This window comes from Aquila chrysaetos, chromosome 3 (assembly GCF_900496995.4).
Source record: "Aquila chrysaetos chrysaetos chromosome 3, bAquChr1.4, whole genome shotgun sequence".
Taxonomy (NCBI): domain Eukaryota; kingdom Metazoa; phylum Chordata; class Aves; order Accipitriformes; family Accipitridae; genus Aquila; species Aquila chrysaetos.
Genome location: NC_044006.1, coordinates 69,799,511 through 69,824,417, shown reverse-complemented (window position 1 = coordinate 69,824,417; position 24,907 = coordinate 69,799,511). Strand labels below are relative to the sequence as shown.

General features: G+C 39.0%; 1 protein-coding gene across 5 annotated transcripts in view; it reads left to right on the top strand.

Moving 5' to 3' along the window:
• Nucleotides 1-24,907, top strand: part of RBM33 (RNA binding motif protein 33) — a 109,854-nt gene that overhangs the window by 54,228 nt on the left and 30,719 nt on the right. For 4 of the 5 annotated variants that reach the window (XM_030007744.2, XM_030007741.2, XM_030007740.2 and 1 more), the window contains exons 11-15: nt 7,504-7,666; nt 8,565-8,896; nt 9,796-10,044; nt 10,921-11,208; nt 18,905-19,546. In XM_030007744.2, the coding sequence (XP_029863604.1) occupies nt 7,504-7,666; nt 8,565-8,896; nt 9,796-10,044; nt 10,921-11,208; nt 18,905-19,546 (1,674 nt within the window). Of the gene's footprint in view, nt 1-7,503; nt 7,667-8,564; nt 8,897-9,795; nt 10,045-10,920; nt 11,209-18,904; nt 19,547-23,689; nt 24,241-24,907 lie in introns of those variants that run through there. The other variant, XM_030007745.2, reaches the window with a different exon arrangement.

Below are 24,907 nucleotides of genomic sequence, written 5' to 3'. Positions count from 1 at the left end.
ATATTTAAAGGGATAAAAGGAAGGCAAAATAGTGCAGTTCTTTGAAAGGATTAAAGTAACCTTATCTCATGTTCTTTCAGAAGGTGGGATTGCCTGAGTGTGTGAAAGTCATGTTCAATGAGCTATTCACAACTCTAATGAATTGTAGACACAAGTTTGCCTTGCATTTTTTTTTTTCCAAAAGTGATTGGTAAGGTGTAAGTTATGCCTTGGCTGTATTGAATAGTGGAAGTTAGTAAAAGGGGAAATTGTACAATCTGCAGGCATGCTGATTTGTATAAAAATGTCAATCTGAGGTGCTGTAAATTATAGTGTGTGTGGGAGGAAGAATGGGTACTTTTTTTTTTCTTTGTCAGAGTAAACTTCACAAAATTAAAGATTTAAGACAGTAAAATACCTGTCAGTAGCACTTCAGTGTGCTGCTATCTTCTCCTTTGAAGTATTTCTAAAATGTCTGTGATTGTAGTCTCTTTGGAAATCCACACAGAACCCTATTTCCAATGTAATTTCCTTCTAGACCTCAATACTTATATTCAAAAGAAGGTGGTATGTAAGAATATTCAAAGTAAAATTAGACGAGGATAAATTAAATGATAGAGTTCAACACACTCCTTAAAACCAGGAGAAAGTAGAGACCAAAAATTGCTTTCTTTGATAGTTTAAGAAAAATCTTGATGTTCAGTACCTTGCTTTCAGTGTTCAGGCATTGATATGTCTTGGTTTTAACAGAAGAAAAGAAAGAATGGCCAGAGCTGTGTCCCCTTGCAGCCCACAAAGCCTTGCTGTGAGATGCTGTTCAAGAGCCCGCCAGCTTTCTAAAATGACAGTTTCTCTCTCAGGTCTTTGAAATACTTGCTAACACCAGGGCTGCAGGTAGTGCTTTAGAAGGGACTATAGTGCTGAAGTGGTTGCAGTTTTGTGAAGGGGTACGCCTTGGTTGGTTAAGGACTTCAAGGCCAGGCTGTGGCATGGCAGGTACATCTGCTTTGAGTCTTGTGCCGTTTCCTGATTCTGTGCTCTTTGTGCAACTAGCTTTAAATCTAGCTAAAAAATCCATTTTAGGAGTCTTTCCTTGCAATTTGGTGTACTTCTACTAAGTAATCAAACTGACAATGATACTAAATAATCAATATTAATGATACTAAATCAATAATGATACTATATAATCCAATAACGATGAGAAGGGGAGAAGATTCCTCCAAAAAGTTACTGTATGTGCTCTGCTGGGTCTTTCTCATATAGACATTTGGTATTTCAGTCTTGTAACCATTTCTGTATGAATGTGAACCAGCCTTGTGGGATCTCACCGGAAAGGCACAGAAATATTTTGTCCTTTTCCCCAGTGTCAGAGTTGGCCCCAATGTTGGACTGAAATGTAGAAATATGCAGCCTTGGCTGATCGTATGAATTTGCAATTCTCTCTTTTGTTAGGTTGCAACCTGTTAACTTGAAAATAGGTATTTTGGAGACTCTGAGACATGTTAAGTAGAGAAGTTTCCTAAAAGCTTTAATAGTGGTGAAGTAATAGTTAAATTTATTTTCTGTAGGGAGTCTTAGTTGATGTGTGTACTGAATAGTTCGTTGTAATTTGAAACTGTCCGGATAGCAAACCCATGAAAAATGGGAGTAACTACTGTGCATATAAAGATTTATTATGCATCTATGTTACAGTATGCTTATTTTATCAAAAATAGACCATTATGAAAACTGGCTTTTGCACCTGCTCTTCATTAATTTTTGAAGTTAAATAGCTCTGCGTGGTCATTTCTACAAAATACCAGAGGGCACTTGGGGATTATTAGCAGCAAATACTTGCTGAATGTAGAGTTTAACACTAATGGTAAAATAATCCACTCCTAGAATTATAGTTGTAACTACTGTTAAGCAAAAAAAAAAAAAAAACCCCAAAAAAAACCCAAACAAAAAAACCAACACCCTCAAAAACTTTAAGTAGTGAAGAACTGTTACATTACTTTGTACTATTTTTAGGACAATTAGAATTTGGCATAAGTAAAAGTTGAAGTTGTAGTATTAGTGTATTCCTATTCAATTGGAAAAAAAAAAGTAATGGTATTTCAGAATAATAGACAAGCACCTCATAACTTGGAAAAATATCCACCATAGTTTACAAATTTTCTTTAAAAAAGAAAAGTTTGTTTGTGTCTGGAAGTAGTAGCTCTAGTTGAACCTTAGAGTTTTAGTTTCACATGTAGTGTGTGAATTTAATCTATCGCACAATCAAATTACTGTTGGAATTGTCCTGAAAGCTTTTTCAGAAGAAAAATCTCAGCAATGTAAAATCTGAAAATATGAGCTTCCCCCTACCCATGTTACTGTAATTTAGGGCAGAATTTTATTTCACTCTTTAGGGATAGTGGAAGCAAAGCTGGTTTAGGAAAAAAGTAGAGGTCGGTCTTTTTCATGGATGTTAGAGGGAAGAGAATCAAACTAATTTCTTTTTTTTAGAAGCAAATATTGGGAATTCATTTTTCAGCAAATAACAAATATCTTCGCAATTAATTTTGCATGATTGGCCTTTGGTTATCAGCCAAGAAATGTGATCAGTCATATTTTAGTAGTTCTTCAAAATGTCATATACATAAAGTTTAAAATCTGTTCAGTGATGAAATAAGTAGGTATTTCTTAGCAATACTCAATTGTCTATATAGCATGCAGCTTTACTGTGGTATGATTTATATCAGCTGTACTTCTGTAGTTTTGCCATTTTTTAAACTTTCAGGTTGCAAAAAACTCAACCCTCTGTTCCACTGTGTGCAGAATAAGTGCTCTGGCAGGGAAGGGTCATTGTTTCGGCACTAATGAATCCTGACAGTGAGGGACAGCTCATGTTCGTTGCAGGATTATAAAAAGGATCTTCATGTTACTTTAAACACAAAATAGAGAAGGAGGGTTGGCTTTAGGATTGGAAAATATTTGTTATCTTTAAAAACTTCTCAGCCTCAAAGTTTAACTGGAATCTTACTTAAAAAATAAGTGGAAAAAGACCCAGAATTCTTAACTGTAAGGGATGGAAAAATGTTAGGCCAATAGGAAGAGTTTCAAACTTCACATATTTCCTTCTGCTCTGATTTTGTAGTTATTTTGACCCAAACTTGTGTTGTGGGATATACTTGTATGAAATATACCACTAATAAAACTAGAGCAAAAAATATCTTCTCAATGTATGTTGGTGGGCATGAGTTTTGGGTACCAGCTTTTGGGTAACAGTTTGTCTTAAAATCAGTGAAAGTATTTAGAAGACAGTAAATATTTACTTCTTAAATTAAGCTTCTTAAATACACCTTTGGTACTGTGCTGGTTTTGGCTGGGATAGAGTTAATTTTCTTCATAGTAGCTGGTATGGGGCTATGTTTTGGATTTGTGCTGAAAACAGTGTTGATAATACAGAGATGTTTTCATTACTGCTGAGCAGTGCTTACCCAGAGCCAAGGCCTTCTCTGCTTCTCACCCCACCCCACCAGCGAGCAGGCTGGGGGGGCACAAGGAGTTGGGAGGGGACACAGCTGGGACAGCTGACCCCCACTGACCCAAGGGTTATCCCAGACCATATGACATCATGCTCAGTATATAAAGCTGGGGGAAGAAGAAGGAAGGGGGGGGGGGCATTTGGAGTGATGGCGTTTGTCTTCCCAAGTCACGGTTAGGTGTGATGGAGCCCTGCTGTCCTGGAGATGGCTGAACACCTGCCTGCCCATGGGAAGTGGTGAATGAATTCCTTGGTTTGCTTTGCTTGTGCATGTGGCTTTTGCTTTACCTATTAAACTGCCTTTATCTCACCCCACGAGTTTTCTCGCTTTTACCCTGTTGATTCTCTCCCCCATCCCACTGTGAGGGAGGTATGTGAGCAGCTGTGCGGTGCTTGGTTGCTGCCTGGGATTAAACCACAACAGGTACTGAAGGGAGCTCTCGAAATCAGTATTGCTTATATTTTTAACAGTAAAATATCTTGCTGGTTATTGGTTTCTGTAATTTTTTTGTAACTAAATTATAATCTCTTTTTTTTAAAAAGTGTGACCTTTCTTAGATCTAAAATATTACTCAGTCCTAAAACTTAACTAAAGCTTATTTCATCAGGGTTTAGTTTCCTTATGATGGGAAATATAAAGCTCTTCTCAGTGTGTGTAGTACTACTAGACTTCTGTAGTTTGAACCAAGATGTTGTGCTGGTTGCCTGCCTCATTGTGAATCGTTTTGGTTGAAATTTTCCAAATATTTTCATTCCGAGATTGAAACAGTAGGAAAACATTGTTATGCCCAGGTGAGTTATTTAGAAATTTTTTTATTGCTCAGTTTTTCAAGGAAGAAAATTTGCGTTTGGCTGCACTGAGGATGTTTCAGTACATGAGAGCTGTGTGAAATTCAGCAGGACTTTCCATGCGTTTGCAGTGCAGGGCTGCTTTGGGATTAGGTAGATCTGGACATAATAACAAGGGTACAGGTTGGCAGGAGAGGGAAAGCTGGTATGAAGAAGTGTTTATTTAAAATACAAGTAAAGGATCTTTTTCAACCTGTGCTCTCATTTACTTTTCCTTCCCTGGCAGGAAAAAGAGAGAAAATTGCCTGGACTAAGTGTACAGGCGAGAAAGGCTGGGTAAATAGAAGCTCCTGACTGGCTGCCAGAAGACAAGACCACCAGCTTGGAGTCAGGGAGCTGGGAAGCTGAATCCATGCTGGGATTAGGAACCAGCGGGCAGAGTGAAAGACATGATAGGAATGAGAGAATGTATCTGAAGAGCAAGCAGGACCAGAACAGGCTAATTCGACAAAGAATTAATATTGGGGAAGATGCTTGAGACTGGGTTACAAATTTGGTCATAGACGCGGAGATGCCTGCTTATTTTGTAGCCTAAGCCTGTATTTTGTAGCCTAACACTAAAACTGAAGTTTGGGAGTGAGGAAAGAGACTGATAAAGATCTGTTACCTTGACCAGGACAGAATACATGGAGTTTGGAAGAGGCAGAGGAGACTGTGGGCACTGCAGTGCCATTTGGTGCTTGGAAACAAGCCCAGCCAGAACATTACTGCTGCCAGTTCTTCAGCTTGGGTGGCAAATATGTGATACTTACACTTTATTAGCCCAGGTTTCAGTAAGTTTCCATGTAATTTGTTTTTAGCTGGCTATTTTAGAAATAACTAAGATATAAGTAGGCATATATTGTGTCTAGAGAAAAATACAGGGAGAATTTTCAGAGCTTCCAAGTCAAGCTCTCTGAAAATAGGAAAAAGCAGGTTGTCTGTTGAGACCGCTTTCTCTCCCCAGCTGCGATACGCTCATGTGACTACATGCTGTAAATAAGATGCAAGATAAAAGCCGTCTTGTGTGAAGCTGCCCTAATGAACTGCTTTCTTCCCTGCCTCTGTTGCAGTGACCTTATGCATTATCCAGTGATAAACTAATAACTAAACAGCTAAGTATCAGTTGGATTGCTGGGTGCCTCCCTCGAGGCTGTGCAGCTTGCGGAAGCACTGTGTATTCCCTAGGATGGCTGTAAGAGCAGTGCTTTGAGAAATAGGCTTTTATCACCAAGGCTTCCAAGATCAGGGAATGCATTTAACCTGAGTTTGAAAGTACCTCTGGCAGCTCCTACGTGCGGTGATGGTAGAGGTGTGTTTTGGGAGCGAAGGGTCAGGATCCTCAAGGTTTGTGTTCAGTTGCTGTTTTGGCAGGCAGCCAGCGCTGTCCTGCTCAACACGAGGGAAGGGCAATGCAGTTGAACAGCCTTGTTCAGCTAAACCTGAATGGATTTTGATGAGACAAATAAATGTCACTTTCTCCATCCCAAATAACTCCCTCTTCCTCCAACTGCTGCTGTTTGCAGACAGCCTGTGAAATTCAAAGGCGTTAGTCTCTTCCAAGGTGGCAAGAATATTTTGTGTTGGTAACTGTTCACGTGGAGAAGTATAGCAGCTCCTCCTACAAACAGCGTGTATGTTAGGAGGACTGTCATGCTTGAGTGTAATATAATGTCTTTCCACTAAATGAAATACTCACAGAAGACTGGCTGACTAGGAAGGAGCACTGGCAATGGAATATATATCCTTTAATCTCTAGGAATGATAAAGTATTTACAGTTGATGGCTGTATAATGACATAAAATAAGTAGTCACAGTCTTGTTTCCAAATAAGAGGTCTTATAAACATAGGCCCATGTAGGTGTTTTCAAGAAGGCCACAGATTTAATAATGGCTGTGATCTTCAGTGCCTCTCATCTACTTGTTTGGGCCTTGCCAATCCCAGTTGTCTTGTGCTGGTAGAAGGGTATGAAGCAGCTTTGTCTCCTGCTACTTCATTAATGAGTAGACGTCAGTTTCCAGGGCAAATACCCATTTTTGCTGTGTGGGAAATTCTTTTCCTAAAATGCTAGTATTTTTGCAGTACAAATAGGGTAGAGTGAAACTGTGCGTACTGTTGGTGAGGGTAGCTCAATAGATAAATGATAAGCTACTGCAGCTTAGTTGTTTGGTCCTTTGCTGATGACCATATTTCAGTCTAGCAGGGAGTGCTTGGTCTGAAATGTGTTTTGAAAAGCATGTCTTCAGCAATGGCAGGTTTTAAGCTTTAAGGTGAGCATCAGATATAGACAGAACAGATGCCACCATTGATTTCAGAATCTGTATAAAGAGGAGAAAAAAAAGGATGTTCATAGATTTTCATTACTTATTTGATTTATTCACACGTAATAAGGAGATGCTTGTGAATATAATGATTTATGTGAAGCAAAGCTGCTTCTGTTTATCAGAGGTTGCCAATATATTTTGTCAACTTTTGATATAAAAGAAAAAAATGATAGCGTTAACTACTCAATTAAGTGTGTCTTCTGCAAAGTTCTGCTTTTGGATTAACATCCTGCTTTCTGCAATATGAAAAGGCTCACTTTATATTTTAAAAAAAAAAAAAGAAAAACAAAACCACCTTACTGGAGGAAAGATAATTTTGCACTCTTTCTTATAATGCTTCAGATGCGAGGTTGTGAATAGACAGAATTATTACTCTCCTATTACTTCTTTTTGAAAGATGACTACTTTAATTTTCTGGATGCCATAAATTGTCCTTCCCCCCCCTTTTTTTTAAGTAAAGCTGTTTCACTTCTCCAGCTTACATTGTACTAAATTGATGGTGAAGAATGGCATGGTTTAAGAAGATAAATGTCAGGAATATCTTCTAAAGTAGACATTCAGATTTTTTTGGATTAATGGGAAAGAAGGTCAATAATTGCATGGATTTCAATAAGCTTGAGAAGAAATGGCATTCCTGTGGTGCTAGTGATTATTAAAACATTGTGAATTCATTTCAAGTTACTGTGCTGCGGTTTAATATCTCTTCCATTGTGAAAGAATGACCCAGTAAGAGCTGCCAATTTGTACAGACGATAGGAGATAAATCATAAAGCAATTGTATTTGTAAGAGAAAAAAAGTTATAGCAGACAACAGAAAAATTCCTGGATGGTATCCTTAACCTTAGTTCTGCCTTATTAAATAGGGCCCTCCAGACTTTCAGCAGCATACGCCTGGACCAGTTCCTACCAACTTCTCCCAAGCCCCAAGGCTGCCAATTCAGGACCAGTGGAGAGGGCCACCACCACCGCCACCACCGCTCCCTCCTCCACCTCCTCAGGAAAGAGATCCTTTCTTCTTAGCAGCAGGTAACCTTTTTTATTTCCATTAACATACAAAATCCACTTTTTGTAAAATGCCTATGCAGCGTCAGTGTGTATCGTATAACATGAAGTGTTCGGAAGAACATGAAGGCCACAAGATCCTGTTTGATGTAGCCAGGCTAGTACATCCCAAAAATTCCAGTGGTCTGGTATCTTCTTACATTTTGATGTAAATGTATGTCTCCATCTGTAACTACCATCAATCTGGATATTTATGCAGATACAAAATAAAATTGATATCTAAGTGATTGTTGCAATAAAGTTGTTTGTAACTTGTTACATTTTAGATAACTAGTACTCTCCATACACTTTGATTTCCACTAGTAACTTTTTAAACTGCCTGGACTATGTTTGTACTGTAAAAAAATCTGTTAAGGTTAACGAAAATGATACAGCATAGCAAACAAAATAGATGGTAAGTGCATGTGTATGTATATATAGAGAGAGATAGATGTATATACTGCATATACATAGTATGCATGTCTATAACAGATAAATTATATATATTTTACACAAAATATGTAAAAAATTTGGTAAATATCTGGTCAGCAAATGGTATCAATGTTCTGTGAGTTCTTGTGTGGTTTAAACTATAATCCCTGGAATCCTTATTTGATTTCACTAAAGTAGAATTTCTAAAAGGTATTGCTAATTCCAGCAAAGTACCAGTTGTGCTGGTCTTTCAAGCATCAATTTCTTTTATACACAAGTGGCAGAAGCAAGAAAAACATAACCTTGAGGGTAGCTCTTAAAATATCCCATACAATTTTGCTTTTTACAAATTTCAGGTTACTTTTCCAAATCAGAATAAGAGTTTTACGTTTCGGGAGTGTGTTTCTGTCCCTGGGAGCTTGTCATTTAATCACTTACCTGATTCCCACAGATCCAAGGTTTCCAAGTCATCACTTGTTTGAGCAGCGAAGCCCCCCACCACCGCCACCTCCCCCACTTCTTAATAGCGCGCATCCTGTCCCTACCCAAAATCCGATGCCCTTCAGCCAGCCCGGGCCAGCATTTAATCAGCAGGGACAACAACCAGTATTTCCCCGAGAGCGTCCGGTACGGCCGAACATGCAGCCTCAAGGTCCTGTGGGGATTCTCCACTTCAACCAGCCGGGTTCGGCAAACCCGCGGCCGTTCATCCCTCCGAGGCAGCAGTTCCTGCAGGCTCCAGGACAGCCCTTCCTCGCCGCGCACACGCAGCCCAGCATGCAGGTACGGGTCTGCAGCACCTACGAGGAACGCGTGACGCGGCCCCGGTGCCGCCTGGTAGGCTGATAGCAGTAGCGTAACTCAAGTGCCGTTATTTGAGATTACAGGTATGAGGCAGATGGACCTGTAACGCTTTTTATTGCTGCGCCTGAAAAGGTGATTAGTTTTCGCCCCAGTTGCCAGCGCTAACGTATTTCCGATAGCGAGTTTGCAGCCCGGCCCTGGCTCCTTAACTTGCTTTAGTTCCGCAGAGGTAGAGAGAGGTGCCCCGGCCCCGGTGCCCCGGCCCCGGTGCCCCGGCCCCGGTGCCCCGGCCCCGGTGCCCCGGCCCCGGTGCCCCGGCCCCGGTGCCCCGGCGGGGTCAGTGGCAGGGCGGGAGCGCCCTCTGCCGCTCAGCTGCGGAGCACGGCGGGGAGCCGGGGGCCTCCCGCAAACCGGGAGGAAGCCGAATTGCTGCTTCAAGTGGGTAAATGTTTTGGGAATGTGCAGGGTGGTGTAGAGGGCCCTGCGTGTTCCGTGGGCTTTCTGCAGGATCTTTTCATGGTGTCTGTGCTTTGAACATGGGGGAAATCCTGGAGGCTGGTGATGTTGGGGGAAAAAAAATATAAAAAAAAACCCCAACAAACAAACAAAAAACCAGTTTAAAAGTCATTAGAAGAGGGGGCAGAGGGCAGGAACCCTTGCATTCACCTTTTTTCACTTTAACTGTTGAATTATGCAGGTTTAAGTGTAGAACTACCTTGCACAGCTTCTGTTAGTCTGGTTTTTCACTCGGTATATTTTCAGTTTAGCCTGGTCCGTCGCTGCATACAGGTGTTTTGAGGACTTGGGAGGCTGGAGCTACTTTTCAGGAGTTCATTACCTTGAATCTAAAAACAAATAATCTTTTTCTTCACATGAAGGGTCCCTTGCATCCTCCATTACAGCCTCAGCCACAACCTCAGCCTCAGCAGCACCATCACCAGCAGCAGCAGCAACACCATCACCAACAGCAGCAGCAGCAACACCATCATCATCTCCAAGGGCCGCCACAGCCCTTGATGCCCATGAACCAGCCACAGTTCAGGCCTCATATGCAGGCCACGCAGCAGCAGCCAAATAACAACAGGATGCAGTGTCAGCCACGACAGGGTCCAATGAAGCCAAGGCATGTAAGTACCACACGCATCAATGTTGCCTTGCGTGACTCTGGGGTTAGCAAGTGTTAACCAGTTAGCAAGTGTACCCGTTTGTGTTACACTGGGTAGCAGGCATGTAAGCCCAGGTTTCAAAACTCACCAGTGTGGTTTTTCAGTCCCATTTATTCCCTTCCTGCTCTGTCCCCTTCTTTCACCATTTCTTGCTCCTTTTCTGCCTTGATCATTTTATAACCTACATCTAAAAATAGCACGTGTACCTTTCCCTTTTTCTTTTCTCCTCCAATCTTCAGTGTTCTTCTCGATCTGGGTCCAATAAGAGATGATGCGGTTGCCCAAAAACTGGCAATAAAGGGGTTTTGGAGGATAGGTTTGCGTGATAAGATTTTAAAACTGCTGGTAACCTCTGATCATGTGGGAGCCCAGTTCTCTGACACTGTCTTTCAATTTGAAGGCCTCTCTGTACCACTGCTAATAAGCTTTCTGGTTCAGACAGTGCCACTCATGTCCTCTGAGTTTGCTTCTTTGCAGCATATTCTGTCGCTTGGTAGATTGCGGTAACACAACAGTCTGTAGCAGTGCTCAAGACAACATGGCTGTAGTTCAGAATAATTGCTTTGATTAGGAAAGTAAATCACACAGTGAAGCCAGTTTCTGAGAAAGATGTTAAACAAGTGAGATTCAGTTTTGCTTTTAATTAAAAAAACCAAACAAAACTCTGTTGTTAAAATGTTCTCATTTCTATAATTTTTCTTCAAAACACATTGAAAATACTACAGCTCTTCAAAAAGCTTTTTTCCCCAAACTTAACTAAATCACAAAAATGTGAAACAGGCAACACTTTAGTCTAGTTTGTAGTGGAAGTCAGTTTTCTTCCTTTCTGCTTTTCAGAATACACCATCACAAAATATTGTGAAACGTCCGAATCAGCAGCTACAGTCAACTGCTCCAAGAAATAGTAACTTGCGTGAATTGCCGATAGCACCATCACATGCTATGGAAATGAGCAACAACAGGAGAACCTCTACCCCAGCTGCTCAGGTCAAACCCATTACCAGCACGATGTCTGCCACAAAGTCTGTAGCTGGTGTTGGAAACTCACAGGGCAGGCCTGAGATGAAAGCTAAAGCAATCACACCAGTGGGCCAAGCAAAATCAGAAGTAAAATCTGAACCAGAGGTAAGGCTTTTTTTTAAAAAAGACAAAACCAAACAAACAAAAAAACAAACACAAAAAATCCAAACAAAAACCAAGAAAAAAACCCTCCCACCTTTTAGAAACTTTTCTAGTCTGACTTGTGATCTGTAAGCACACTTAATGTATTATTTACCCAGTATTTTTTGGTGCCACTAGAGGCCTCCCTTCTGAGTTGCACTTTTCTCTTTAATGGGATAGCAAAACCAGTCTCCATTGACAAAAAAAAAGAAGTCTGGAAGGTTGGCAAGGCTGTGGTGAATCTGTTTTGCAGGAGGAGTCATCATTGCTACTGTGAAAAGGCAGAGGTTGAGTAAAGGTCATCAGTGATACAAGCCTCTGAAATACCCATTGTGCCCATTTTTTTCTTCCAGGATTATGATCCCTTTTTTTTTTTCAGGTAATCATGTTCTTCTAAGTCAGAAGGCTTCTTCTCTTCTATTTCCTATGATGCTGTATGGCTCAAAAGAAAACGAAAAAAAAAAACAAAGCTGTTTGGAGAGCTATCTTCTTCATGCTGTTTTCCTTTAGGCTGTTCAGTCTCCTCTAGGGTCTTGAGCACTCATGCAGGAGGTTGCAGCTGCATCGTCCATGGAGCATCTTGCTCTTGAAGAAGAAAATCTCTCTTTTATGAAACCTTTTGGCATGAGGGAAAATAGGAGATGCTCTTAAGTGTTCCATTTTGGAGAAAATGCTGTTTGCTCTGCTAGTACTCTGCACAATCAGAAAATGAGATGCCAGTGTTTTGGGCTCATGCAGTGTGAACAGATGACCGTTTCCATGCACAGGTTCTCCTGGAAGCTAGAGAAGACTCTCCATGAGCACTGTTAGCTTGAGAGAGTGGGTAGGATTGCACTGATGGTGCTGTTGATCCCGAACATCAGGAGGTAACAGAGGAACATGATGGCTAAATGCACCCTGTATAATTTCTGAGTGTCAGGTTATTCTGAGCAGAACTGTAAATCTTTATAGTTTAGTTGACCATGAATCTTGTCTCAAGGACCAGGTTTTCTTCAACAACTGTTGAAAGCTTTAATTGTGATAATACTGTCTTCCCTTTAAGCTGCTCATGATTAGCTTTTCATCTTGTTCTTGAATTAGGGATGGTCATAACTAATTTTCACAAATGAGGCACAAAAGAAACCCATAGCTAGCAGTGCTTGACCTCCTGTGCACTTGCTTTTCAATGGAAATATAAAAAAAAAAAAAAATCCTTATTTCGGCTTTTCAGGTTTTAATTTTGATCTTTTTTGAAAAAATGACTTAAGTAATCACCTTCCCCTCAATTCAGTCTCTTGGAATAATATAAGTCACAGAAAATGCAGTGCCTCTTGGAGAAGCCTCTGTCTTTCAGGTCGTTAGTAAGGTAAGTTTTGAAGCAAATCACCTACAGGCCTCCCCATCTAAAATATCTTAAAGTTCTTCCATAGTGTAATCATATGAAAATTAAGGCATTAATTCTGAAATATCTCTGGCAGTGTTTAGAAAAATGAATGAATATTTTTTCACTCCTCTTAATCAAATGAATTAAAAAAACCCCAAACACCCCCCCCCAACCCCAACAAAAACAACAACAAAAAAACCCCAACAAAAAAAAAATCAAAACAAAAAAACCCCAAAAAACCCACTCCAAAGCAGTCATCTTGTTCTCTCCATTTTAAGTTTTAAACATTTCCTAACAAACCTGTAGTTATAACACTGACTAATCTTGTGTGAATTGTTGGTATTTTACAAATAAAGCTTTCATTTTATTTCTATGTCAAAGCTACTTTTGAAAACAGTTTGATACCTGTTTTATGTAAGTTTTTGCAAAACAGGATAAAAAAAAAAAGTTACCTTGGAAAAAATGATGTCTCCTAGTGTCTCCTGTTATTAACCGTAAAAGTAAAGCCTTTGTAGATACACTTGGCAAGTACTAGAAAAGTGTACGAATGTGTGTGGGCACAGAACACTTCTTTCAAAGTGGACTTGAAATAGAGCCTTTTGCTACAAACAGTCCCTTTTCAGCAGTGCCACTGTGGTAGTCTTGTTCATTGACGCTTATTGTCACTTCTACAAACGGGATTGCTGCACTAGTAATGTTCATTTCCAAGCATTTAATTGTATTCTTAACTGTTGTTGTTATGTGGGTTATTACATTTCTCTCCTTAGGCAGATTGTAATGTTTTCCAATCTTTTTTGTGTGCTTTTCTTGTAATTAGCTAACTTTGTCATGTTCTTTTGCTTTCTATGAAGATGAGAAAGAGTTAAGTTCTGTCATCTTTTCTAGCTGTATTGCTCATAACTGAATTGGGCAGGTTATTTTGCAAGCGTCTTCAACTGGAAAATTATTACAACTTTTCTTTGCATCCTTCTTCCTGAAGAGTCAGTGGCCATATTTACAAATGCCCTATCATTCAGGAAGCACCAAAAAATAGCAATATTGGGTATTAAAGGTTTTGCTCACCTTCAAAATAGATATTTGAAAGGTTTGCAACCTGAGTGACTAGAAGATTAAAAACTATATTTCTAATTTACTAATGGTAATACTGACTTTAAATGCCTCTGTTTAGAATAGCTGTTACTCTCCAAGATTTAAACTTGCATATCCTCAGTTGGAAAGTATGGGTGATGACGGTTGGCATAATTCTGCTCATGTTGAGGTCAATTTAGGATAAGAGGAATTAAGGCAAGATTAAGCATTTTTAAGTTTAAAGGAGGGCAAGAATGTAGAAAGGTAATGTGAATCTCTTTAGAAAAAACGGATATTGGAGCTCAGAACAGGAGAGAAATTAGTAGAGCACTACATAATCATAGGTGTACTGATATTACTACTTATATTGCAGTTAATGTCCTTGATATACTGAAAGAAAACCTTCACATTCCATTCTCCCAAAAGCAGCAAATTTTGAAATTGGGTTCTTGAATGTTATGTCGCTGTCTTTTTTTAACAAGGCCCGCAATATGGAAAATAGTTGCTGCATTAAATTGTTAGACCAAATGTATCTAAATCTTTTCATCTTTTTGGAAATTAACTACCTGAAATATTGTACATGTCTAAATTTGAGTTTTCTCTAGTTTAAATAGGCTTGATTTCAAAATTTTAATGATGGTGCCTCCTGTCTTGTGCTTAGAAAGTTCTGCTTATCACAGTCTTTTTCTGGTTGGAAGATCACAAGAGGGCAATGTGCTTCTCAGAGTAACTTGTAACCTTGTTTTAATTCATTTCCCCTTTGTCCAAGATGTACAGTACCTGTGTTTTGTAGGATGACTCATACCTTCCTAGGGTTCAGGAGCTGATGTTATCAGCAGTGTGAAATGTGTGATGTGTACGTGGGTGCCTTTATTTAAGATGTTTTGTGGTTTTGAACACAAGCGCCAAATGATGCTGTTTGGATCTGGCCTTACCTTTTATGAATACTTGTCATGAATTTTTGGACAAGCTATTCTAGCCTCTTTTGTTTCTAGCATTACAACTGAAAAAATAAAGATTAAACCTGCTGAATAGGTTTGTGTTTATGCTACAGATAAAACCATTTTGAGTGCTTTGTCCTTGCACCCATTCTTCTGAGGGACACAAGTGAGCTTGGTTGCATGATTCCTTTTTTGTTCCTTGATAGCAAACCAGAACACTTAACAGTATCTGGTTCTCATGACTCTGCATTTAGTTCTATTAACTAGTAATAAGCCTGCAGACTTCTGAAAAGGTGTGCATTTTTTTTTTTTTAATTAACTATACGGAAAGCAAGCTACTGATACTAGGACTTACATTTCAGTAGAAAGTTTAATCCCGTGTTTTAGAGCATGTCTTTGCTGTCTTTTCCTCAGTCAACAGTGGCATTCTACGTTCTCCTGGAGAATGATGTAGGACTGCTGCTTCTCTTACTGCTGCTCTTCAGCTAGACTCAGAAAAGCAGCCTGTAACATTTTCCTTTGGCACTTTCCATCAAAGCTGCTTTGGACCTTAAGGCAGAAGAAAAACCTATAGCTAAGGCTCAGTGTTCCCTTTAAACCACAGTGAAATACATTGTGTTCAAAAACTGTTCCAAGATGGGTGAGAATCGCTGCTTAAAAAAAAAAAAACAAAACACCCCCCCCCCCAAAAAAAAACCCTCCCAAAACTCAAAACAACCCCACCTCCACAAAACCAAGGGAAATGATTTGCATCTCTGACCCTTTGTACTCTGTAGCCTCCTGTAAAAGGAGGAGCTGTATACAGTGTACCATTTCTTCATGTTGTGGAGTTTTCTACAGAAAAACAGTGAAGCATCAATTGTTTGTCAAGAAAGAGATTGTTTTAAGTTTTTCTGCTTCTTTACCTGCAGATAATGCTGCTTTTGGCAGCAAACTTCCAAACATGAGCTGTGAACTTTAAGACAACTTTGAAGGATGTCTACTTTCTCCCAGTTGCTTTTCTGGGCAGAATGCTTGCTTTTTTTTTTTTTTTTTTTTTTTTTTTTTTTTTTGGCAGGGCTACTTGTTGGAGAAAACTGTACTGGGCTTATTGAACTAATGGGATGAAAACCACTAGCAATAGGCATTGTGTACTGTTTCCGACTTGACCTGATACACTGTCTTGCCTGTTCTGTATGATGAAGCTCCTTATTACATACTATAGGTAATTTATATATGCTATAGGTCATATATATATATATATATAGATATACACACCCCCCCACACTCTATAGTTTAGTATATATAAGGTACTCTTAAAGCTGAGCAGCAGAGGATTTATCTGCCCCTGTTTTCATCCTAGTGAGGAGTTTGCTGCCATTCTGAATCTGTACTGTTGGGTCATTGCACAACTAATTTCAATTAAACCTGACTCCTAATGCAACTATTTTGTTAATCATCACAGGGCCTTTATATTGTTGGGTCTTTTTCTAGCTCCAAGGGTATTTTACTGAGAACTTAACAGTAGTAGCAACTTGCTTATGAAGTTGAAGGATATAGGTCTACCTATAGCCCATTAACAGGCTGATCTGTAGTTGTCATATAACCTCAGAACTCTTGACCCTTGATTTCAAAGCTGACCCTTTAAGAAGGGATTGACTTCATAGGATCATTACTAATTTCCTAAGTGTGGAGTTGAGATTCTGAAAGGAAAATTTCAGATTATATTTGAGATCAAGTTGCCTGAAGATTCTACTAAGCATTCATCTAACTTAATATGTGTTTGTCAGTTGTCTTTTGTGTTTAATGCTAGTGTAGTTGAAATTGGTGTATCTGTCCTTACTGCATGGACAAATTGGTCAGAGTCCCTCAGGATGTTCATTCCTTGTCTGCTGGCAAGACTCATTTAAGAGTGCCACAAAGTACACATCTTTGTGCTGCTATATGTAACCCTTGAGTTAGCGTTTTGAACTTAGCACATTGTGGTATACAACTTCCAAGGCCTTCAGAACTTGTTAGATGATAAAATGAGCAGACAAGTCCCTGATAATAAAGGACAGCTGATAGAAGAGCTGGTCTCATGCAGACTCATACTGGTATTGACACTCTCAATTGAACATACAGGGGGAAAAAAAAATACGCTGCTACCTCCAAAGGTAAATTTGGTACTGGCTCACTGGCATCCATCAAACTTGTTTAGATAAAATGTAGAATATTCTGATCTAAAGCAAAGCAAGTGAATAAACTAATTAAGTGAAACAAGTTTTCTGTTTGGACAATTTCAATAACTGAGATATTTACTGTCTCTGAAAATGACTGAAAATTTTATTCATTGCATCAGGATCTGCATAACAGCGCGTCCTCTTCCTCTCTGGAGCTTACCTGTATTTTTTGTCCTGTGCAAACTATATTTAAGGGTCTTATCCTTTTACTGTATTTCATAAAGGTTGTATTCTTTTTTTTTTTTCTAAACTACAATCCAGCATCTCCAGTTTTCAATATAAAAAGAAATATGAGTTTCCTCCTGTAGAAGTACATTCCTGTTGCCATCTATCAACAAAGACCTGTAATCTAATTGTTACAGTGATTAGTCATTAATCACCACTATCGTAGTCCAAGAAGTACAGAGGAAGATCAGAACCTTTTGGTATGTGAAGCATTCTTTAAAAAAGGCCAGTGTTAGACCTCATTCCTGAACTATAGCCCATATTTAAAAAGTAAATAAATACAAATTTTACAAATCCAGTTTTGTTGAAGTCTTACTTTAGCCATTGTTTAGGCTGGACTTCTAGTGTGAGACACACAGCTATTTTTTAGTAACTGTGGGAATAATCCCTATTAATACATGCTCAGGGAAGAAGCAGTTACAGCTGAAGGAAACAAGTGTTCAGGATTTGTGCATCTGGATTCTTTAAGTACAAAGATGACTCTACTGGGCTTTTATATCTGTGGACCAGCTTTCTGGTTGAATCTGTTCTGCTTTTTGTTCCCTTGGGTTGGGGAGGATTCTGGGACATACCAGGAATAAAAGCACTTGAATTTAAACAAACAAGCAAAAAACCAAAAAAACAACCCCAAACAAAAATGTTGCACATTTGGGTTGTATATGTTAAAAAAAATGGCATTTGTGTTGAAAAAAGTTTGCACCCAATTGCTGCAAGGTAAATAACTGTTTATCACGGATTCCCAGTTTTTGAGAAACATTTTAGCATTATTTATGTTGTGATTTACCAACATGCAAAGCATTGTTACTTTGAGAGCCTGTTTTTGCTAGGGGTGATTAGTATATCTTGAGTAGAATGCTGTGCTCATTACCACTTGTAAGCGGTGTCTACAAATCTCTAACTTAGTATTTCAAATGGTTGAAAAGAAAAAAATAATATAATGAAAAAGTATGCTTTGTAATCTTGAAAAATGCATGTGATTGTATCGCAAGAGCAATTTGATTTCTTTTCCAGGATGATGAGAATCTGCATTTCCTTGACTCTTGTCCATTTTTATACAGCTTTTCATAAGAACCCATTCTGCCAAAGTTGAAGAATCTTTAGAAAGGTTATTCGATGGTGTGTAATACTTTCACAAGGGCCCAGGGCTGGAATATTAAAGGCATTCTCTATATACCATTAATATTCCAACACTGCATTTGGCAACATTTTGATTCTGAAGAGAGTGCATGAGTTCAAGGTCAGAGAGATTGACTTGTGCTGTTCATTATAACCAATTATTGTGTGACAAATGAGTTTGAGATCAGGCTGAAAATTCAGTGAGAAAAATCAATAGTTCTAATCAGGGCCTTTCAGGTCATTTACCACCCTACCTTTTGTTACTTTGTCAGAAAAGAGCAAGATAAAACCTGTGTGACAGTGGGTTGCCTTCGTATTGTTACTTTCCATTTGAACATATTTTGATATCTTGAATTATATTAATAGTTTAATTGGTTTTAGAAACTTCTAAATGAGTTCCAATTTGTAAAACTTCTTTTTTTTTTTCCTTTTTTCCTTTTTTTTTTTTTTTTTTTTTTTTTAGTATTCCGATAAGATTTTTCAACTGGTATTAAAGCTTTTCTGTCTAGGAAGTAATATATCTAAGTCCTAAACCAGATTTGAGCTGTTTGTCTGTAATGAATAGCAAATAAACCTTACCAGCAGATACACTCCACTAATCGCCTTAGTTTAGTATCGGGGATAATTTAAAAAGCTCTTCAGAGAGTTATGGCTTTACGACATCTGAAACAACAATTTCATGTTGTTTTGGCCAAGCTGGGCATTTGTTCAGAATTTTATAAATTCATTTGTATTTTCCTTTGTAGTATCCAGATGAAGATGAAGAAACTAGATTGTATCGTTTGAAGATAGAAGAGCAGAAGCGTCTAAGAGAAGAAATTCTGAAACAAAAGGAACTGAGGCGGCAGCAGCAGGCTGGTGCTAGAAAGAGAGAATTGCTCGAAAGACTTGCGCAACAGCAGCAGCAGCAGCAACCTTCTACGCAGCAGTCCTACATGCAGCAGGAGGACGACTCCTCCGAGTTCCCCACCAATGGCAGCCCTTACATACCCCACTCCGGCTTACAGACCAGGCAAAATGTGAAAAACAGACTCCTTGTTAAAAAGCAAGATACGGTAGTTCCAAATATCCAACCCAAACCCACAGATTTCCCACAGGTCGGGGCGAATATGCAGTATCAAGGACAGCAGATGAAACCAGTGAAGCAGCTGAGGCAGACTAGAACAGTACCTCCGAGTCCGCCTCAGGCGCCGCAGAAAGTATTACAGACAAAGCCTGCTGCAGCATCGCTGCCCATGACACAGACTGCTCGAGTGGCTTCAGTACAAGCAAGGCCCCAGGAACTGAAACCTGGTGTGAAAAGGACTGTCATGCAGCGGACAAACAGTGGTAGTGGAGATGGGCCCCATGTCGGCAGCAAAGTCAGGGTGATTAAGTTGTCAGGAGGGGTAAGTTTCCAAGGCTCATCTCATGTGTGTGTGTTGCCATGGTTTGTTTTTGTGTGTTTCATTCTGTATAATCCCGAAATAAAAAGTGGGCCTAAACTGACAAGGGAAGTAGCAGGTTTAGCAGACCTAATGGTCCGTATTTTATATTTCCAGAACTGTAAGTTATTAGCCGTTATTCAGAAATTAATGTTTCCTCTAACACTTTACTGCCAGGCAGTTATCACTAAAATAATACTCCCTTAAGTAGTAATTTGAGCCTGAAAGACTCTCAACTGAGCTCCTTTTGTTTAAGGTCTGATAATTGGTCAGAGAAAAGGGTTTGGGTGCCTGTTCTTAAGGTTTGGTTAAAAAGCTCTGCTTGGTAGTTGAAGCCACCTAATTTTAGTTGTGTGCAGATGCTGGTGTTAGTGTGGTTTCTGTACTCAAGGGAAGACTGTTTTTATTTTCTTGGCAAGCATGTTGTGGCACTAATTTAAGCAGTATATTGAAGGGGGAAGTCTTCTGTTAGAGTCTGGATTTAAAACGTTACCATTTCACTTCTGCATCTAAATGAGATTTCCTTATCTTTTGATGAGGGGTCTATTATCTGCAGAGTGTCCCTTGAGCACCGGTGTTGTGGAGGACTCACAATGCTGGTCTTGATGGCAGTGTACATATTTAAGATCTGGGGCTTTGGTCAGAAAGTATGTTGACCAAATTTCTTCTGTCTTAAATGAAAAGACAAGTTAATTTGTTAGGGCTCTGAAGAAACTGAGATGAGGGGACATAGCGAGATCGTGTCAGGGTGAAATCTGTCCTTGGGTTTATGCTGAGGAGGAAAGAAGGATGTGACGTGGTTTAATGCTGTGATACATTGGAGGTGGTTTTTTGGAAGAATGCTTCTTAAATTATTTAGAGCATTAGTTAGGGAAACTTGCAGAACCGCTGTAAGTCTTTAATCAAGTGAACAGTGTGTTAACAGGGACTGAACAAGGCCTTGGAAGCTAGGCTTTACAGTGTAGAAAAGGGGAGGAAGTCGAAATGTCGAAGTCTTAAGTACTTTTTATAAATGTTTTCTACAGCTCACAAAACTTAAATACACTTAAAATTGTGATAATGTCCATGTGGTCTTTCAAAACATTAACATAAAGGGCCTTGTTGACTATATAGAGCTGACAACAGCCTGACTTGGAGGATGTCTAATTCCTCAGACATGATAACTTAAGTACAGAAGAATGAAGTACAAGAAGTTGAAAGGAATTGATTCTGTTGGGCTAAAAATATTTATATTTAAATATGTCTGCAGGAATCCCAGTGGCCTGTAAGAGGTATGACAGGTTTTTTATTCATGAATAATTGAATAAAGCAATCATGCACAACTTCTTTTATTATGTGGTGAAACAAAACAATGCCAGTCACCACTGTATACAGCTCTTCATAAAAAATGGTTATCAGTGCCCACAGTAGCATTCACAATGGAATAGTTTTTATCATAATGCTCTATTTCAGAAAACCATAAATGATTTGTTTCAGATAAGTCTCATGGTAAGCAAGAGTGATTAGCTTCATTAAATGCATGTGTAACCCCTCTTTAATTGTATACAGAAGCAGATTTGCTCTGTCTTTCTTAACTTTCAGATACCGAGGTTTTAGCAAGGTAAAGCAGGTTCTTTACATGTAGCCTTTGTTAACTTTTTTTCATATTGCCACAGACATTTTAAGTTTTCCTTCCAAATGTGGAAGAATAAAAGCAAGCATTGCAGTTAGCTGTTTAACACTGATCAAGATAGTTGATTGATTTTTAATCAGTTAGTGACAACCTGAATCTATGACTTTGTTTGGAAAAAGAAAAAAATGAGCAGCAGGGGGGCCAATCTTGTGTATTTTGACAGGATTTTAAAGAAGAATTAAAAGCTGCTTGGACTCTGAATACTGTAAAGATCACAGATCCCTTTTTTTTTTTTCCCCTCCTAGTGTTTAGTCCTGTCACATGCTTTATTTATTTTCACAACTCTTGCCTCAACCCTAAATGGAAAGGAAAGGCCAAATCTCATTTTTCCTAGCCATTCTCCTTAGCATGTAATAGTGCTTTCTCTAATTCTCTGCCTTTGGCCAAACGGATGGCTGGTATCTCTTATCTATATGCACTGACTTGATCCTGCAGTTTCTCTCAGTCTAATCATTTGTACCCTTTTTCCTTTCTAGAGCTCTTTTGTGCAGAGATGTTTTGAATACCCATGTATGAGTGAGATGGCTTGCCATTAGACACAATGCATTTCCTTTTCAAAGCTCTCTTGATTCATGTTGGTAAAGACTTGGAAAGTCCCTTCTTTTTTCACCTTGCCAGCCATGGTGTAGCACCATAGTAGAGCTGTCAGCTGAAGAAGCTGATTGAGGCCGGACCGGTACTAACTCTGTCTAGACCTGAAACAGGAGCTGGTAGCAAGGACTGTTACAAATTTAGTAGGACCATCCGTAGAACCAGTATTAAATGGTGTTGTGTTGCTGGTGATGTTTTTTGCTTAACAGTTAAGGAGATGTACTTGGTGTATTGGTAAGGTTTATGGTGTACAAATACTGTCAGAAAAGAATGGTTTCTTCTCTTGAGGGCAATATCTTTCCCAGTCTAAGCTTCTGTTTATTTGTGTTGCTGGGCACTGCAGTACTACTGAGGATCTCTGACCTCCAGGTAGAAGTATTCCCTGTTACGTAAGAAGGTAAAATGGCCTTTCATCTGTTTCCGCAATATTGTCTCTTGAGAGGATTTTGCTTTTTAAGTATTTTTATGGAATTGTAAGAATTACTAATTAAATTCCAAGAAATATATTTTAATTTGTCCAGTTTACCTGATGCATAAGATGCCTTAATTTATGGCTTCTTATACTTAAAGAAAAGGGAAGTGAAAATGATTCAGCATTTCCTGTATGTCAGACTAAGTCTGCATATCGAGATGATGCGTTAGGTACTGTCATTAATGATTTTGTCTGTTGGTGCTTTTTTTTAAACAAATCCTGTCTCCCATTTCCCCCTACCAACACTGATAGGCCCATCCCTTTCTAATATTCCTGTAATTTATGCAGGAATGGCAGTACAGTGAATAGTTTTCCATTTTAATTACTCCTTCAAATGTTATGTTCCTGCAAAATGAGGCAGTGCTTAGTGTTTACCAGAAGAATTTTGAGGTTTGAGGTTTTGTTTTGATAGAGGCCCAAATGTCTTTTGATGGATTTGGTCTGCTTTATGTGGCATGTCTTCAGAGCCATCCTTACCAGACAGAGGAGTTCACTGTATTTGCTGTGTGTGTGTACTAGTATATTTTACATCTGAGATTTGCCTGGCTTGGTGAGGAGCCTGAAGTCAATCCTAAAGATACCTGTAAGAGTAAATTCAGTGAGATTGTAGAGTGCTTGTTGGGAAGAAACACCCTAATAAATCACTTAAAAATGTGATCATAAAATTATAAAAAATAGGGGTGAAAGGACCGTAGAAATAATTTATTCTGTCTTGAAAGGGGAGATGAACTCTGTAGCATTCCTGACAGATTTGTCCAACCTTTTTCTGAGATCTCATTATTGGAGATTTCTTTGGCCATCTATTCCAGTGTCTAACATGTACATTTAGGAGAATTCTCTTAGTGACCAAACCGCATTTTCTTGCTGCAATTTTGAATCTATGACTATTTGTATTATACTTCAGGAGACATGGGAAAGGATTTATATCCGTCTTTGTGGCTGTCTCTCTTTTTAAAGATCTCTTAAATGCTTCTGAGCCCTAATATCCCTCACTCCCTCTTGTTTTCTAACACTGTGGTGGTTTAACCCCAGACAGCAACTAAGCAACACGCTGCCGCTCACTCCCCCCCTACCCCCTGCCTTGTCCTTGGCTGTTTGTGGTTGGTGGTCTTTGGACTCTCTGTGATCAGTCTGACGGTAAATAGTTTAGTACCAAGTGCAATTGAATTTGTTAAGCCAATGTATTAGAAGTGTCTTTAGTCCTGGAAGAACAGGTTTGTACCAGCTACAACCTTAAATGTCTTAAGATCATATGAAATATGTGCTGAACACATTTTTTATTTAGTTGGAGGTTCTGTGGGAAATGGTAGTATCTTAAAATCTCTGTATCAATTCAGTCATCTTATATTGTTGTTGGGTGATTTCTCTCTAGCCAGAAAATAGCCTGCCATGCTCAGAGATGTGTGTCCCAAAGGCCTGAAAATGCTGGTTTTTATGCTGCACCAAGAACACACCAATCTTTGTCTCTGTGGAAAGCTGCACAATGAGCTTTTTCAGATATATATAGATATAGATATATATACACACACACACATGTATATAAAAATACATAAATATCTCAGTGTTCCCTCTTATTAGTGATCGTAATTCCTGAAAACCTGAGATGATGCTTCATCTGAAAAGCTTGAAGAAAGATTTGGCAAGTTCGTTCGTTTGAAAAGCCTGTCACAAAAAATGTCTTTGGATTGTAAAAAAAAAAAAAAAAGAAGGAATTGGAATGGAAGATAGACAGCTTTATTCAGATTTAGAGTAACTGAGAAGCACAAGAGATGAATATGGAGTTCTAAATATGGAAAAAGATACTGACTGAGATGATTGTTGTTTGATAATGTAACCTTATCGACCAACTTTGCTTAATGTTTGTACTTGTTTCTACTTGCATGTGTATGTTCAAGTTTTTAATTAAAAATATTTGACTTGAAAGCTCTATAGCGCCTTTCATCTAAATATGTCAGGAATTACAAACACTAAGATTTTTGGCATTTGCGTGACAGGTTCTTGAGGTAGCCCTTCATCCAGCTCTGCAGCGCTACCAGCTGCGAGAAACGGCACAGGACCTCTCGCTGCATACCATACTATTACTTTTTAAGAAGCAGGAGAATGACATTGTGGTTTATTCCTATCCCACTATTTGAAGGAGGCATGGATAATGTCTGTATTCTACCAGCAGCAGACTGAAGAAGCTGCAGAAACATGCTATCTGAATGCCCAGATATCATGTTTGTCATTTAGAGAGTGTCAAAATGGGCAAGACCTTTGAAGCAGTACTAATGTAAATGCTGTTGAAAAAGGACTCTGCCTGCCATAACCTGCAAGATTTGACTCTGGAATTATTTCACAAATGGACATAAATTTCTTAACTCCACCTAAAAAAAACCAAACCCAAACCACAACACCCCCAAAAAATGGATAAAAAAGGAAGTTAGGGAACCCTGTTGTATTCCGGTTATGAAAAAGACATATTTTCATGAAACATTTGAAAATGAGCAATAATCCCTCTCCTCCCAGACCTCCAGTGAGGATGGTCCCTATAGAGGCAGAATATTTCATGGCTTGAGGCTAGTGAGGCGGTCTGTGTTTTACTGTTTGG